This window comes from Cynara cardunculus (assembly GCF_001531365.2).
Source record: "Cynara cardunculus var. scolymus isolate 2C chromosome LG 15, CcrdV1, whole genome shotgun sequence".
NCBI classification, from domain to species: Eukaryota; Viridiplantae; Streptophyta; class Magnoliopsida; order Asterales; family Asteraceae; genus Cynara; species Cynara cardunculus.
The window spans coordinates 4,115,898-4,134,462 of record NC_037542.1 but is presented as its reverse complement, the minus strand read 5'-3'; the positions used below and the strand labels follow the sequence as shown (position 1 = coordinate 4,134,462).

The 18,565-nt window shown below is 35.6% G+C and overlaps 1 protein-coding gene across 1 annotated transcript; it reads left to right on the top strand.

Moving 5' to 3' along the window:
• Window positions 1-7,276: 7,276 nt before the first annotated feature.
• Window positions 7,277-17,965, top strand: LOC112527556. The gene is made up of 9 exons (XM_025138261.1): window positions 7,277-7,931; window positions 10,853-10,975; window positions 11,406-11,524; window positions 11,618-11,735; window positions 11,922-12,002; window positions 15,308-15,433; window positions 15,479-15,618; window positions 15,704-15,858; window positions 17,095-17,965. Exons 1-9 carry the CDS (start codon window positions 7,346-7,348, stop codon window positions 17,729-17,731), a joined length of 2,085 nt encoding a protein of 694 aa, XP_024994029.1. The 5' UTR covers window positions 7,277-7,345; the 3' UTR covers window positions 17,732-17,965.
• Window positions 17,966-18,565: the final 600 nt, after the last annotated feature.

The window sequence follows — 18,565 nt, the reverse complement described above, 5'->3', positions numbered from 1 at the left end:
AGTTTTTAAATGATAAAATAAAAGGGTTAAACTCGAAAATCATTTCAATCCGCACAATAGATAAGTAACCGGTAGTTTGTAAGCACAATGAAGATTGTATGCAAAATGCTAAAGCCACGAGCCCACTACCAAACCTATTGACAGCACTCCCTGAGACTGCATGTTCTATCGCTAACATGAGTATACAAAACAATAATTATGCACTCGCACACAGTGTGAGTGGGGTGTCAACCAAATAGCGCTATCCATAATCATCAACGGCTCAATAAATGAGTTAATAAGTAGTGTGAGAGAATACGGGGACTGAAGAGCGATAATAAAAGAAAACTCAGGTAAACTAACATAAGCATGCATACCAAAGTGCAATAGCAATCAGAATAATTTAGCAGTTTCGAGTAAACAGAACAACCGATGCATAGTAATAGTATCATGCTTTTCCCCCAAAATACGAAAATAGTAAAAAGGGGCTGTGAAAACTCACCGAGGTATGCAAATGACCGATTCCAAAAATCTACTGAATGCAACCAAGGTTAGGTCCTACTTCGGTTCTACGAAAAATCGAGCTACTAATGAGGTTTCGAGCCTAGATTTTAAGGTTCCTGCAATGCTTAATATTATAAAATCCTTATGAAAAACTGAATTTTATTTGAGATATTATTTTATGGAAGAAAAAAAGAAAAAGAAAAAAAGCCTTTTATTATCTTGATATTTTTATGAAAAAGAGGGATAAACAAATCTTTTTAAGCATGAAAACCTCTTTTTTATTTTTAAGTTTTGTTGTCAAGATTTTTCTGTTATTTTATGAAACTCTTTATTTTCCCTTCCAAATTTATTTAAGTAAGGGGTTTTTTTTACCCAAGTTAATATATTGTGTTAGGGGATTTTTGGCATAGGAAGCATAGCTTTTAAAGATGGATAGGTCCTTCAAGTAGGTCTCACAAGACCAGCTATCCAGAAGGTTTATCTGTTTGCGCACTTATTTTATGACGACTGTTTGGAGATCAAAATCTTAATTTTTTAGGTGAGACCACTTAGGTTTGAAAGCTGACACACGGTTAAATTCCAGAATAAATTTCATCTCATTTGGTTAAGTGTTTTAAAAGTTATGGTCCTCCAAATTCAGGTGTTGAAATCTGCCAAAAAGCTGTATGAAATGATATTAAGAGATTGTGTTCTAACTCTTGATTTTTACACATCCTTTATTTTCCTTTACTTAGATCATGATTTATAAACTTTAAATAAAAAATATTATGATGAAAAACTATATTAAATCATCAAAACATGCATGCATCAAGATAAACAAAGTTATCTTGCCAAAAATGATCATCATATGTTGTTATTGAGAAATCCTTTGAAATCTAAGCCTTGGGCCCGATTTTTAGTACTTGAGATATGAAATTTTTATCACATGCATGAGTTTAAAATTGGTATTTGATGAGTATGAAAGATTTTTATGCTTTATTTTGAAACCAAAGTGGTAGAAACTTGAATACACATTTGGATGCTAGTCAAAATTTTCAATTGTTCTTTCCTTGATCTTAACTTGGTTTGATCATGGATTATCACCATCTTAGAACATGAAACATGTTTTTTGGTGAAAATCTACAAACATTAAGATTCTAGAAATAGTTTCTAACAAGAACAAGTTTTAAAATCAAAAAGGAAGGAGAAAAACACAAAATACGTAAAAATGAAAACTACAACTATATGAGATGAGTTTTAAAACTCTTTGGGGATTGATGCTTACCTTCAAAAACCACCTTCTAACCCTTGAAAATGACTAGTTGTGTACCCGCGCAATACGGAGGGATGTAAAATAGTATGATAGTCCTTTAATTTATGGTGCAAAATCCAATTTGTTGATCTTTAAGATGTTTTCTAGCATCATTGTAAAGAAAATATTATGTTATGGCAGAATACTCAAAACTATAATTACTATTGAGTAAGAGAAAATTTTGAAAAGAAAGAACGGAAGTAATATGAAACAATTGAGTTCGAAAGCATGACTTCCAATTCTCATATTCCATGTAAAAAGTATGCATGAAAATCAAGTTGATTTATTTTAATTTTAGAAAAATGGAACATTAACTTGAAAAATTGTGGTTTCAGATGATTTAGCACATGTATCAAGGCTTATGAAATTGATATGTACTATTGATGTTGTTGAGAAATTGAGGTATCAAAACCATGTATATTGTAAATATCATATACATATACAAAAAAAAGGTCAACCTCCAACCTAAACAGTATCATATATACACAACAAAATGCTCAACCTCAACCAAGCTGAGAGTTAGCATTAACTTGCTACTAAAAGTTCACTGTAACACAATTGTTTTCTTCAACTCTTTAGAAAAAAAAAATGGAAAATATCATCTTTTTCTTGGTACAAAAAGTTGCAAATATAAGTACAATTTTATGATGTTTTTAAATATAAATCACTGTATAAAGGATCCACATACTTATAACACAACTATTAACATCCAAACTGATTGGGAAAACAAGGAGTGATGAGCAAAAAAAGGTTCATCAAAATCCCATGTCCAAATTCAGAATCGCAGTCCTGATACCCTTACTTGGATTAAAACTTTAACAGCCCAAAATGAAAAATAGTCGATCATCACTCTTTCTTGTACAAATTGAAGATGCATAAGACAAGCCTCTGTTTCCCTTTGAGCTCCCCATTGTTGAATACGTACTACAAAATAATATTCACCATGTAAGCTTCTAAGGGAGAGATTTCACGGGGCAGAAATTGACGATGCTTAGATTATTGAGGGCCGTGGGAGGTTAATGGCCTTTGGAGTTGTATAGGAAGATTAAAAAGATATACCTTATACTTTTCAACATGTAATGGCTGTTAGAGTTTTCATAAAGGAATGGGCATGGGTAAACCAAGCATTAAAATTTATACCTCTTCAAGATTCAAGAATATTATTGTTGCTTTATAATATGTGTAGATATAGGTAAGAGTACCTTCCAGTTTTTATTAAACATGTCTCTTGGTGCGGGGGATGTCATATGTTAAGATACATTGTAATCAAGCATTACAGATATACGAAATTCAGTAAGACTCCTATTTTGACTGCTTCCATTCCAAAGAAAGAGGATGGTGAGTCAAGATTGAACATGTTGTATGTTTTCTTAAAAAAAGAGAGGTTAGAATATGGCTATCGGCACAAACCTTGGAAAATACCAAATACTCATCATGAGTAAAGTTGAAATACCCAACAATCCTAGCAGTAAGATGGACATTTATGAATTGACATTTTATAAACTAATTAAGCAATTCACTCTTCTAAGTGCAAAGTATGCATAATTTCTAAATTTTTCGAGTAGAATCATGACTTAACTTCTAATTTCTAAATTCAAAATTGGACGAGTTTATACTTGGTATTACAAGGTGGTTAAGTCTAGAACTGACTTGAATTTATTTTGACGGATGTCACATGATTTCTCTAGACAATATTCAAAATCTAAACTTAAGTTTGAAATTAAAAATCCAGAGATAAGTCAGATCTCTGAATCACATGTCCAGAGTAATGACAACTCTGAATCCAACCTTAAATCAATTAATCTTTCTGAATTCATAGACAACATGACTCAGGTCAAATTTGATTAAATGATGAATAAGTCTGAATGTGATGAGAAAATAGAGATGGAAACCAACACTAACTCCGAATTTGACAAAGTTTCTTCAAAACCAAAAGTTAAAGAAACTAAGCCTTCAGTTGTTCCCATCTCTAACTTTTACATCAGAACCAAGTTCTTTGAAAAGGGTGAGACTTTAGGTTGTAAAAAAGAAATCACTTTGGAAAATAACAACTTGAAGTCTAAAACATCTAATTTAAAGTCTTCTTCTTTTTCATATAAAGGAAAAAAGGCCTTTGAGCAAGAAAGTTAAGAAGAGTGGGAAGAGGAATAAAGAAAAGAAGAAGTCTGTAAATTTTGACAATTCTAAATCTGTTGAAGCTTTAAAAAATTAGTCTTTTGTTCCTAATGCATATTATGGTCATAATCCTTTCAAATGTATGTGTGCTAAGATGATGTCTATGCTTAAGAAACATATCCATTATACTTATTGTGGTCAAAGCTTTATCAAACCAAATTGGGTAAAAAAGAACAGGTTCTCTTCACAGAACTCATTCCACTCAAAGAGAAAATCTAAATCTGAAAAGACTTTTAAGCCCACAAGAAATCTTAATAAAATGAACACAAATTATACTCCAGACTTCAATATTGTATTCAATAACTTTGATTATTTAGTGTTCTTTTATTTTTTTAAATACTTTCCTCCATAATTTTCTTTGATTATTTAACAGAATTTAGAAAAATATTTAATCATTGTTTGATTTTTTGTATGTTTTTTGGAACATTTTTAATTTTTAATGTTAATATATTTTTAATGATGATGAATTTATAAAGATTCTTGTTGATATGTGTTTTTGTAATACCGATAAAGATTGATTGATTTTAAATAAAATACGATGTCTCTAACAATAAATTTGAATCAGATATCTTAAACATCAAAAAAGAAGAAAAGATATATAGTTTGTTCAAAATCAAAGAGGAATCATCGATCAATAGACTATCAAACTATAGTAAAAATAATTTAATAATTAGTATAAAAGTTAAGGGGCACATTTACTTTTTTTTCACACGGCCTCCAAAATCTCAGGACCGCTATGGTAAGAATTAAAATCTAAATGTTTGGTTGGCAGAATGTAGTTTCAAAATAGAAATAAAATAATAATAATAAATTGCCAAAATACACATTTATGACATATTCATAATTTTTGTAATTAAATTAGAAACACTATATAATTAATGATAATATTAATTGATGATTGTGATGGTAGTGGTGATGATGGCAAAGGCAGCGATGGTTTTTTTCGGTGGTAGCAGTGGTGATGATGACAATGACAACCACCAGCGGTGGTGACAGCAACACCTCGATTGTTAGTGGTGGTGGTGGTGTTAGTAACAATAACAACAGGTTCAGGCAGGCGGTAAGGATTAGTGAGGAATTAGGTGGTGTTGATCACATATATATTAAGCTAGAGTTTTTTTAGAGGGGTAGTTTTGTCATTTAAAAAAAGGATCGGAATGAAAATTGAATTCCATCACATATACAACGGAATGATGAAATCCGTGAAATACAACAGAATGATGAAATATGATTAACAAATTAACCATTTCAATTTTATGAGATTAGATGAGACATGTGCACCAAACACCTCTAAATGTGAAGTACTATCTTATATTTATCAAATACCCCCCCCCCCCCCTCTTTAAGTTACATATGTGAGTTACACACAATAACGAGCTGTTTGGTAGTTGCTGAATAATTTAGTGTAGAATAGTTAAGAGGTCAGAATGGTTAAGAGGGTCAGAATGGTTAAGTACTGAATGAAACAAGGTTGTTTGGTAATTGTTCTCTAAATGACAATAAATTACCATTTTAACCCTCTGTATGATTTAGTACTGAATAAACCAACATACAATTATATTTGGTGCAAAATACAATCAATTCTAAATGGATATATAGAAAAGATGTTGTTTCTTCATATCAGTTGACCTTTTTATCAGACCTATATCATATACTCGTCCAACCCCAACTTTCGATCACCTTAAAGATGGATAACTTTCATCCACAATTAATATACTAACAAGATGAAGATAAATAAATGGAAACAGAAACTTCCAATTGATCCCTTCCCGCCCCCTTCTCCCCCTACAAGAAAATTAAATATGAAGTAAAAGATATACTAGTCATGGCATTTGGTGCAAGCATGACATTAACCAAAGAACAAGCCAGGGCAAATGGCAAAAAACAGGGAGACGAGATAGCAGGGAAACGACACAGCAGCAAGGGGGCTGTGGAAGGCAGAAGGAGGAACGAGGGTGGGAGGAACGATCGACACAACAAACCCCTTTGAATCAACTCGTGGAAGGCGACATAACAACAACCCGTGGGAGGCATTAACTCATGGGAGGAGGCGAGATCGATTGGAAGGAGGAAGAAAGGTGAGAGGCGTGGGAGGAGGCGAGATCGATTGGGAGGAGGAAGGAGGAAGGAGGAAGGAGGAAGGAGGGTGGGAGGAGCAACGGCTGTTGCCTGTTGAAGTTTGAGGAGAGGGCAAATATGGAAGAAGACCCCTCTGAATCATTTAGGAGAGCCCTAAACACTAAATCGTTAAGAGCCTTTTGTAACCATTAAGAGGTTCTTTTTTTTGACAAACAACTCATACCTCTTACCGATTAAGAGGTTTCCTCTTAATGTCACCATTAAGAGGCATCCAAACAGCCCCTAAGATTTAATAAGTTGTACTTACGCACAATTTACTTGTAATCTTGAGTTTTAAGTAACATGCATTAATAAACAGTACTTATACATAAAAAATAAAAATGGTTTTTAAGAGTTTTTGTCAAATGCTTTATAATATAGTATAAGGGGCTGTTTGGCATTACTGAATGGTTTGATGCAGAATGATTAAGTGGTCAAAATGATTAATAGACTATTATGATATAATACAAAATGACATATAATTGTTTGGTAATTGTGTACAATGAAATCATGACTCTTAATGGTTAGAAGATCCATGATACAAATCATTCAAGGGGTTTTAGAACCATTAAGAGACAGACTTTTTTTTGTCAAACAAAATTCATCTCTTAACAATTCAGATGTTGCCTTTTAATAAAACTATTAAGAGGTAAACAAACAACCCTTAAGACATGTACCTCTAAATGTGAAGTCCTTTATTTTATTTATCAAATACCCCCTTAAGTTAATGGAATATGTCAAATAACCCCCGGGCAGCTGAGGCTGAAACTAAAATCACAAACACACCCCTCCTACTGCGTGTATATGTGTGAGAGATTGTTTCAGTAACAAATGCGCGTGCTGAATAAGCCATATACATGTGTGTGTGTATATATATATCTTCTTCCTCACACCACAACCAATCCTCTACGAACCCTAATTAAGTCTTTCTTCCCAATACCCTCAAATTCACACACTATTCAACAACACCTACGTTGTTGATTTTGCCCGGATCTGAGGAGATAAAGAGGAAAACGAACAATTAATACCAAATATTTCTTGATTTTGATTTCATATTGCATAATTCTGTACCATTTCCTTGAATTTGACACAGTTTTCATTCATAATTTTACTGATCCAATCATCAATTTCACCATTACTGTTATTGCTCATCATCACCGCAAGATTCACCAGCTTTTTGGCTATTTATTTCTGTGTTAGATCTGGAAATGAGCTAGGAATTTCTATTTCTTGTATTAGCAATCAAGGAACAAATAGTTTATATATAGATAATTCTTAATGTATATGGCAATGCCATCGGGGAACGTGGTACTTTCTGATAAAATGCAGTTTCCCAGTGGTGGTGGGGTTGGGCTGGCCGGCGGAGGAGTGGCGGGAAGTGGGGTTGGCTGGTATGCTGATGAAAGAGACGGATTTATTTCTTGGTTGAGAGGGGAATTTGCGGCTGCCAATGCGATTATTGATTCGATGTGTCATCATTTGAAAAGTGTTGGGGAACCAGGAGAGTATGATGAGGTTATAGGATCTATACAGCAGAGGAGGTGTAACTGGAATCCTGTTCTTCATTTGCAGCAGTATTTTTCTGTGGCTGAGGTGTTGTACGCATTGCAGCAGGTGACCTGGAGGCGTCAACAACATAATCGTGGTGGGTATTATGATCCGGTGAAGGTTGGGGGTCCAGGAAAGGAGTATAAGAGATCTGCTGGTGTTGGGTCCAGGCAGGGGCAGGGCCAGGGCCATAAAGTTGAAATTGCTCTGAAGGAAGGTCATAATTCCACTGTTGCAAATGGGTCTAGCAATTTGGTAAAGAATGAAGTTTTAAAATCTGATGAAAAGGATGTCACGCTTGCAAAGTATAACAATGGTAAGAGATGAGTGGGGTTCTATACTTTCTGTCAGGTTTCATTGACAATATTTTAAGTATATGTTTAGAAATTTCTTGCATTCAAATCAACTGTATTTGCTAAGTCATTGTTTCTATATCCATATGGTGATGATTTATTACTTGTTTATGTGAAGCACACACAAGTGCTACTTTTTCCCCCTTTTTCTTTGTTTGTATTCTTATAACCATTCCTATCTTTCGTAAATTTTATATTAGTGGTCAACATGATAGCATATGATCTGTCATTTAGTTTTCATTTAAGTATCTTCATAATCTTGGAAGTCGTTTCAGATTGCTTTAAATCTTATATTAGGCTGCATCTTTCAACTCTGTTTCTTTCCAAAATATTTGAATTTTGTATTTCTTGAATAAATTTATAACTTTAAATGTTTCATACAATGTTCTTGATTTGTCTCTATCTAGAAGCATGGTGGTTCATATATGCATCCTTACATCATAACCAATAAATCATTTTTCTGGCACATGCTATTATTATATCTCCACCCAGGTTCACTGAGTTCATTAAACAGGTTACAAAGCAACATAAGGTATTTTTGGAACAACCATTTTCTCATAGTGTTTTCTGATGTTAGTTCATGATGCTTAAAATATGCTGCTATGGAAACCTTAGCTTGCTAGTCTAGTCAACATAACAAGATAAGAGTGTTCTAAAAAGTGATAAACAAAGCTAGGCAATGTATGAAATATAATTCTCATCAGCGTATATATAGATGTGAGAAATAATGATAAACAAAGCTAGGCAATGTATGAAATATAATTCTCATCAGCGTATATATAGATGTGAGAAGTAATGATTCGACACCACATTATTTTGGTAAATTTGCTTTTCTAGACGACTAATTTTATTGTTCCATTGATACAACTTGGAAAGAGTCAAAAGATTACCTCATTAAGAGAAACATACTGAAGAAAGGCAAGTTGAGAATATCATTTGATCTCCACTTTATTCTTTGAAATGCCTAATTCAACAATCGGTTTCCAATTGAAGTAGTGGGTGATTCTTAACACATAGGTGACCGATTAAGCGGCCCAACTAATTGATGCAGTTGGGATGATGCGTGATATAGGAACAACTCTTGTCTTGTGACTAATGCATTGAAAGGTCTATGTTGGAGATGACCAACTATCATAAACGATGTGGCTTTAACTTCTTGTCAACCAGTGCCACCCTTCTCTCTTGTACCCTCATTCTTAGTCTCAGTCCAAACTGCGTTGCTATGCATCCATCTCAACATCCACGCTTCTTCTTCATTATTATCATATACATGTTATCTTTCTAGAGACAACTTTTTGCCCCATGAACCATAGCAGGTGTTACTGTTATTTTCAAGAACCTATCTTTCGACTTGAGTGGAACTTTTTGGTCAAGACTTACAAAGCTTGTTGCCATTTTGTCCATGTTGCGATAATCACATGATTAACATCCTCATCAATATCTGAATGTTTGTGGAAAACTCAAATGACAAAAAATAATATTCCTAACTACTTTCTTCTGGGATATGCTTTTCAACACTGTGAAGTTGCATCTTATATATACTGTTTGTTCTGGCCTAAAGTGTTTATGGAAACCCCTTTTATCCTTTATAGCCTCTTCTGCTTCTCACTCTGCTGCTTTGCATCCGCAACTTGATATCTGCTTTTCATTGATGTCCACATTTGCTACCATCTGAATGCACACTGCTATTTTACATTGTATTAACTAAAGGTCCTCCTTTATCCATTTCATCAATAAACATACTTAAATTTTCTCCTTCAACGTTGTACTACGGTACTACCTGGTGGCTGTCTACCACTAAAAACCTATGTTTTTACTGCTTATACATGTTTTGCAGGCTCAACTTCAAAATTTATGCAATACGTTTTTCATAGGCAGGAAAAAGTCTTCATGGCTGGTGCTCAATCCCTGCTAAAGGTTATTTAACATGGTTCATGTATTATGAAGGACAGTTTGTCACCAACAAACCATTATCTGCTACAACATTTAAATTTGTTCTCCTTGATTCATATAACTAAACCAAACCAATTCAGTATATCCCACACAAAGGTAGGGTCAGGAAGTGTAGGATGTACGCAGGCCTTATCTCTACTCACACCCAAATCTCCATGATATATTCTAAACCATTTACCACCTCTTCCTAACATGACCATTAGAATCTCCGATGAAAGAGTTCCTCACTAAATGGAAAACTCCACATGACTAAAACATTATATGATACTGAAAGTTTCGAGTTTTAATCCCCTTGATTCATGTACCATATCCATGCCTCCATAAATTCTTTTAAAGCCTTTACTAAATGGAAAACTCCACATGACTAACTATACCATTTTTAGGCACTTACTGGTTGTCATACCTACCCCTTTTTTGTCTTATTGCGTCATGGATGCCATAGCTTGAAACTCGTGCTCCTGATCTATTTAGATCTATCACCTTCTCTTGTAGAAATTGAATTCATGCAATATTCTCTTGCCTACTTTGGTTACCAATTAGCTCCCTGGAACCATATATAGCTAAATCGCTCAAACTGCCACATGGCTGACAAGGGTTGCCTACCTGCAGAGGTGTACTCAAGTTTCTGGTTGATGAGCATACACTTGCTAATTTCTAACGACACCTGAACATTGATCTGCAACACCACTAAGTGAATAATGAACTAAACAACCCAGGTTTCAGTTCAACATGCAATAAGAGGGTTTCACCCCTACAAACTTTATGTGCTTTTATTTTCACGAGAATAGCTAGATACGACGTACATGTCTGCAAGGCCTAATGCATGCTCTCCTCCTTTCTCGTGGCTTGGAATTGTATGCAAGAGTACGTTATAGTCATGCTCTGTGTTGTGGAAAATAAGATGATGACTATCTCATTCGATTTGGAACAGGTTTGAGCTCAAAACCTCAAGTGGATAATAACCAAAAGAGTCTGGACTCACAATCAACCTTGTCTGGCAATTCAGAATGTGAGGCAAAGGAGGTGAATTTTAAATGCAATCCAAACTTGAAAGGTACTTGTACCCTTCTCTTACTGTCATCCATTTTTTTTGCTATCTGTTTGTTTATGCTTAATCTTGTAACAACTGGGGGGGGGGGGTATTAGGTATGAGTTGCTTTCATTTTCTTGGTATTGTTCCAATCATTGTTTGGAATCCGAGGAAAAAGTATTCTCCTCATTCCTCTCCCACAACCAGTTTCTTTCTGGTTCTTTTTTGACATTCGTTTAATTCTATTTACTTTCATGCTTTAGTATGAAATATATAAGTTATTTTCCTTTTGTTCCAACTTCTCTATAGCATAGAAGTAAATGCTAAGCTCACATATTGAGGCTGAGAATAAGTTAGATCAGTTTATGTGTATGCCCTTCTCTCTAACTGCTGCTTTTGCAATAGAAATGGAATAGAATAAATGGATGATTTGACATTACTTTTTCTTCTTAAGTATGTTCTACTGTGCATTTGGAGAATGATTCATCTTCTACACATACTCCATACCAGAAGCCGAATGTTTCACTTGTTGCCAAAACTTTTGTTGGTACTGAGATGTTGGATGGGAAAGAGGTAACCTTCTTAAGCTCTATTAATAGCTTGAGATACTTAAATCTGGTATTTAATCTTATTCTACGTCTTAGTTTAACCATTTTCTATTTGTAGATTAATGTGGTTGAAGGGATGAAAATGTATGAAGAGTTGTTTGATGACTCTGAAGTTGGCAAAATGGTTGGCTTGGTTAATGATTTGAGAAATGCAGGAAGACAGGGAAAATTTCAAGGCAAGTTACCAACTATATTTGGATTTTGATGATGCAAATTGCTTTCATATTTTCCTTTCAAGTATAAGGTTCCCTGACATAATTGTGCATTCTGAATTCTTCTTGGTTCTTTGAAACTCTTCACTTTCAGAATGGGATCATATCGCTTCATTCTAGTGTATTTGAGATAACAAACTCTATATCTAGTGTTACCAAATCTGCATGTGCTCTTTAATTCTTACTTTGTGGATTCATATGGGGGTGACAACACAATCAATGATACTGGGGGTATGTGATTCAAAAGTGGTAATGCTCTTCTCTGCTTGTGGTTAATGTTATTTTTTTCTTGGTATAACAATGTGGTTACAATTCCAACAAACTTGCTGGTAGTCAAATTCTATTCTTATAGGGTGCGTTTGTTAAGCAGGATAGTACGGGACATGAAAGTGCAAAAACTTGTTGTCCCACGTTTGGCGTGACATTAGACTCGGACAGGACGGGGCCTGAGTGGGACAAAAATGCATATTTTCTATTCCACTGAAATTGGTGGAACAAAAATCTGGGAGATGGAACAAGATTGGTAAACTACTAAGCCACCTATATCAAATTGAAACCCTAAATCTTCCAAAATTCTTTCACTTGCCTACCTCAATGTCGACTGTCCATTCTTGTCAAGTCCCATCCACGTACCAAATGCACCCATATGGACTTCTACGCTTTATTCATTGTTTGAGACTTGGAGTTTACACTTTATGGTTCCTGTAGTATCACCATGCAAGGTCAATGTTAATGACTATTTGGGGCTTAATTTTATCGAAAAGTACACAGCTCACCTATAATTAGGCATATTAGCAGAACTGGGATATTGTAAGACTGCATGTTTTGTTCATCAGAATATAGGGCCTTATCTCAGCTTTCATCTTTTTGTACCTTTGTTTCTTGCAAGTTCTCTCAGTCAACATATGTTTAGAATGGTAAATGTCTATCATGGTTCGGCTAAAGCAAACTCACCTATCACTGGTTTTTGATTTTGTTGCTGGGAAAAGATTAATTGTCACATGGCATATTTTCATGATGTTGACTGATGTATCATACCTTTCTCATGGAGTGAAATGTCATTTGATTCCAATTACTATCTTTATTTATTTCACCCTTTCAACTTTAGTAAAGATTTATGGTGGTTGAATGCAAGGCTGGCTTTTTAAGTGCCACAAAGACTTGCAAACGCTAGGTGGTTCTTGTAAGCTGACAGGTGAGCATGATGCGGACCATGTATAAGTTTGTGATGGTACTGGTGGGGAGTATGAGAACCATATGGTCTAACTAAATGCAAGTGATACTAGAAAGGGTTTGATGAAAATCGAGTTCCTGATTTTTGGATGGAAGCTGAGCATGAGAGTCAGTATAGGTCTACTTTTATGATGAATATGAGGCTGCTAAACATGTATAAAATCTGCAGTTTGGTTCGAAATATCGAGTAGAGCCTCCGAGAAACAAGGGAAATAAGCGAGTCTGTGACATTTCTTATGATCTGGAGATTTAGGCCATTGTCAAATTATATGCAGACCACCTGAGTTTTTTCTGCTTAGAAGAAAACGAGAAATGATATCCTGTTCTTATGTGCTATGATTATGTCAATCCCAATACTTGTCTTACGTAGAGTTGCTGTTTAGTCATAAACTGAACAGGATTTACATCACTGAAGCACAGGAAAGTTGGCATGCTTAAGATTGCAGTATATTCACATCCATATGGTTAGATATTCCTGAAACATAAATATGCCCCCATATTGCATCCTTGCCTTGCCTTGATACAATGTTCCTTATTTGTCTTTTTTCCTTTTGCTACTATACCATCCTAAAGTACCATGATTGAAAGTGGGATTTTGTAATTATAACCTCACTTCCTTTAACGATCCTTTCTAAAATTTACACTCTTCCTCTTTATGTTTATTGTAAGTTGTATGCTATTTTGTATTTTAGTTTTATCTCATTTTGACCTTGGTATTCTAGCTAGGGTCAAAGGATACCCAAGTATATTAGTCAGTTGATGGATAACTAACACCTTTACCCTGCAGCTCATGAAATTGCATTGGTAGTCCTCCAACTAACGTTTCCAAACTAATGTAATCTCTCAGTTATACTAGAGCGGAAGTTCACAAATCACAGGGTAAAAAGAGTTAGTTATCCATAAGTTCAAGAATGAAATTTGTAATTTACTTGCATTACATAGGCTGCTACAAATACAAAATATCATTCTAATATAACTGTCACTAGTGATAAGTTGTGATTATATAAAGCATATGCACAAGTCTTTAATGACTTTTTGTTTTTGTCACATCAGTTTTCCACTAAACAAAAGCCTCTCTTCAAAAACATCCTCCAAACCTTTCCAAAACCTTTTTAACAATTATCTTCATCTTTTAGAATTGTTTTATAAAGCCCCTTCTAGAGAACCATCATGAATCCATAAAGAACCATTATAAATACATCATGTTAATTGTCAATGCGTCCTATTCAAAAAATGTGAATCTTATTTGAGTTCTTCGTAAAATATTACATGGTATTTATGTTTTTTAATATTCGATAATTGTTAATCGTCTCAATTAGAGCTTTTAAATGATGTAGTTTGTTATAGAAAACATTTACTTATATTTTAAATATTTAATAAATTAGGGTACTTGATCAAAAAGTGATGAAGGTATAAAATGAAAGTATGATTGTAGAAGAGGGTAAATTGAAAATTCACCAATGTATCAAACGCTTGGTGAGGACCAAGCTTTTGCTTACAAGGCTATGTCTCCAATGCGAAAACCTTGTAAAATGACATGAAGAAATAGTTAAAAGCTTATCATTGGAGTTTACTACCAACCAAGTTGAATAGCTGTTGCTTGATGTCACTACTGATCATCAGCTTGAAGCAATCAATCCATCCATCTTTAAGAGATGTTTTCATATGAAAAAGGTTGGGCCATTTACTTGATCGGAAACTGTTGACTTATATAGAAAACCAAGTGAATCCGCCCAATATATCACCATCCCTATAGATAACTTCATGGACTCACGGGTTCAATAATGTTATCAAAGGAATGTCTCATTAAGAATGAGTAAAGTCTGAGTAACTACTGATGAACGTGATTCTTCTATTTCTGTTGTCTATATACTCAAAATTAATTATTGTAACTACTGAATCCTTTCGTACTAAAGTATATGTTTCTATCCAAAAAAATTGATGTGACGCTTCTGTGATTACGCAATGGCGGGAGTCTTCTGTTGTCCAAAGAGGTTCATTGGATGGGTCAAAGGTAGAGATCTAGCACTTAGTTTAGCATGGTAGTTCAATCCTTGTTCTGTTTCAAAGTGCGATAAAATATATAGCATGGTACTCTTTTGTTACCAAAGGGGTTCATATGTGTGTTGGTTTCACAGTTTATTATGGTAATTCAATTTGTGTTCTGTTTCTAACATAGGAATATATCAAACTCGAAGATTGTGCTCTTTTGCCTTTTCTTTTACCAGCTTCTAAATAGCAGTGGCAATTTCCTTGATCCTGAATATATAGAGTAAAATAATTCCTGAAACTTTTTTGACAAGAAGCAGGCCAGGCATATGTTGTCTCAAAGAGACCCATGAAAGGCCATGGAAGAGAGATGATTCAACTGGGACTGCCCATTGCTGATGCACCATTTGAAGATGAGGTCATCAGTGGAACATCGAAAGGCATGTACATAAATTCATAAATGTATTTGCATCAAATTCTACCAGCAATTGAAATAATATTGATTTTTGCAGATCGGAGAATAGAACCCATTCCAAGTCTATTTCAAGACGTTATTGAGGGCTTAATGGCCATGCAAGTTCTGACAGTGAAGCCCGACTCCTGCATTATCGATATCTTCAATGAGGTTAAGAACTCTTTATCACTTGTATTGCTTAATACAACCGTGTGGTACTACTATGACTGGCCTAACTAGAGGATGCTATGTGTAGGGTGATCACTCACAGCCTCATATATGGCCACATTGGTTTGGAAGGCCTGTATGTGTGCTGTTTGTGACAGAATGTGACATGACTTTTGGTAGAGTAATCGGAGTGGACCATCCTGGGGACTACAGAGGTTCTATTAAGCTCTCTCTTACTCCCGGGTACTCTCTCTCTCTCTCTGTGTTTGTGTGTGTGTTCATTTTATTTGTTAGGGGGGGGGGGGAGGATGTACGCACACCTTAGTTCTGTCCCAGAGGGTGGATAGGCTGTTTACGTGAAGACTCCCAATTTAAGACGCATAATATAAATAGGATCTTGAAAAACATCAAGGAACTCTTGCACTTTTGAAGCAATGGTGCTTATCAAATAAGAAATCCTTACATTGATCCTCTTAAACATGGCATATGATCTATCACCCTGTGAATTTTACTTTATGGTGAAAAAAATCCGGCTAGAGGGTGACGAACTAATGCATATAAGGTCATGGTGGTTTATGTTTATAGCATATGCTGCAGTAAAACATTTTTCAATGTAAGGTGTACAGGCTCCAATAAGCACTCCATCCTAAAAATAGCCATATATTTATGGAAACATTTCCTTTTTTGGGATAATTTCAAGCTCGCTCGTGGTCATCTTTATTGATTGTACGATTATGTTCCACAAGTTTCTACATCTGAAAAATCCAGGGCTCTTTTTTTGCTTACTTAAAATGGGCTTGGAAGGCCCTGGCTTTCTGCATCTTTAACCTGAACTGAACATGGTCCATATGAATCTACTCATGATAAGTTGCTTGAGTCAAGTTTGAACAAGATTCTTTCTTGACCCAATCATAGAGAGCATATAGGAAAATTTGAACCAACTCAATTAAGCTTAAAGGCATTCGGTTTGAGTTCTGTTCTTGTTTAACCCGACTTAAATTCATTTAATACAAATTAGATCAACAGACATCTATTCATTTGATTACTATGTTTGGCAAACATTTTGATAATCTATTCAATGATATGCATAGTCAAATTATAATGGTTTAATGTATGAAGATAAAATGGTGGACATGCTTTAATACAAATACAAATATGTCTTTTACAGAACAACCAACCTTTTATCTGTATACATATTTATTTTGTAGATAAAACATGTGTTAACTTACTCGAGTTGAATTAAAACTTGAGTTATACTTGAATGTTCTTGAGTCATGCGACTAATGTCATTGATACAAATATGTCTTTTACAGAACAACCAACCTTTTATCTGTATACATATTTATTTTGTAGATAAAACATGTGTTAACTTACTCGAGTTGAATTAAAACTTGAGTTATACTTGAATGTTCTTGAGTCATGCGACTAATGTCATTGATTTATGTGAATTTTGTCTTTTGATCACATTGAAATTTGCAGATCTGTGCTTGTTATGGAAGGTAGATCTGCAGATTTTACTAGACACGCGATCCACTCAATACGGAAACAGCGTATACTTGTTACCTTTACCAAGTCGCAACCAAAGAGAACCACACCAGGTGATGGTCAGCATTCTCCTTCACATGCAACCGCTGCACCTCCATCGCACTGGGTCCCACCCCCTACACGGCCCCCAAACCACATTCGCCATCCGATGGTTCCCAAGCACCATGTCTCAGTCCCAACAACTGGTGTTTTGCCCACTCTGGCTGCTGCTCGTCCACAGCTGCAACCCTCAAATGGCATCCAACCCATTTTTATTCCGGCAGCAGTTGCACCTGCCATGGCTTTTTCGGCTTCACCTGTGGCTCTGCCACCTGTATCTGGTGGCTGGACAGCAGCTCCTCTGATGCAGCATGCTCCGCCTCGCTTACCAGTACCTGGCACTGGAGTTTTCCTTCCCCCTGGCGGCAATTCCCCAGTTCAGAAGCCTTCGGCTATTGAGGAACCCTCTACGCCAGAAAAGGAGAAGGCTGAAGAAGATTGCAATGGAAATGGAAGCGAGATGGCGGTAGGTGTGGCGCGAGAGCAGCGACAGAAACAGAACGATGATGTAAAGCCAGTGGTAGCGGTTTAGCACCCGGGGTTCAAACTGCAACGAGTTTGAAGCGAATGTAAAAAGCGGCAAAAAGAGAGTTTATGTCTGCCTATGAACTGGGCAAGGAGGGAAGATCAAAATCTAAAAGTTCTGTTTGAAACCTTTTGGTTTCTGTTCTTTTTTTTGGTTCTCTTACTATTATTACTATATGAACTGTAGCTCAGTTTACACTTGCCACCATATCTGAAATCAAATTTTGTTGTTTCTTTCACCCATAAGGATTTCAAGAAACTTGATTGATCTCACTTTTCACTTGTACAAGTGGTCTTTGGTTCTAGGGACAACAGTTGGTTCAGAGTGGCCTACTTGTGTCTGGCAGCCCAGTGGGAGGGTTACAATTCCTTTCGGGATTGGTGTATCATCGGCATGGGACTCTTAAACCAGCCACCTAGCGGGTCAACTATGTACCTAATTTACCTTTTACATCAGAGTGCTCAACAAATAGACCACCTTCAACACGATCAACAGAAAAAGGAGGAAAATCGGGATAAAAAGAGCTCCATGCGACTTGGCCCGTGACCTGAAGTCATGGCCAAGGTTGCACAAGCCTTTGTGTAGCCGCACATCGACTGTGATTTATGTGGGTAAACATGTGGCCTAGTCCACGCTGTGGGTCGCTAGGTGCCATGTATGTGTGAGGGTCTAGCGGAAGAGGGATTTTTCCTAGGGTTTCGTAAGTTCTCTCATGTACTCCCTTTCTCTCCTCATTAAATTTGAGTTTAGAAATCTAGAAGGCTTGGATTAAAGTTTGAGGGTGGAAACTTAGGGATTATTCACCAAGAAATCTAGAGTTTCACCTGGTTTCTAGGTTTT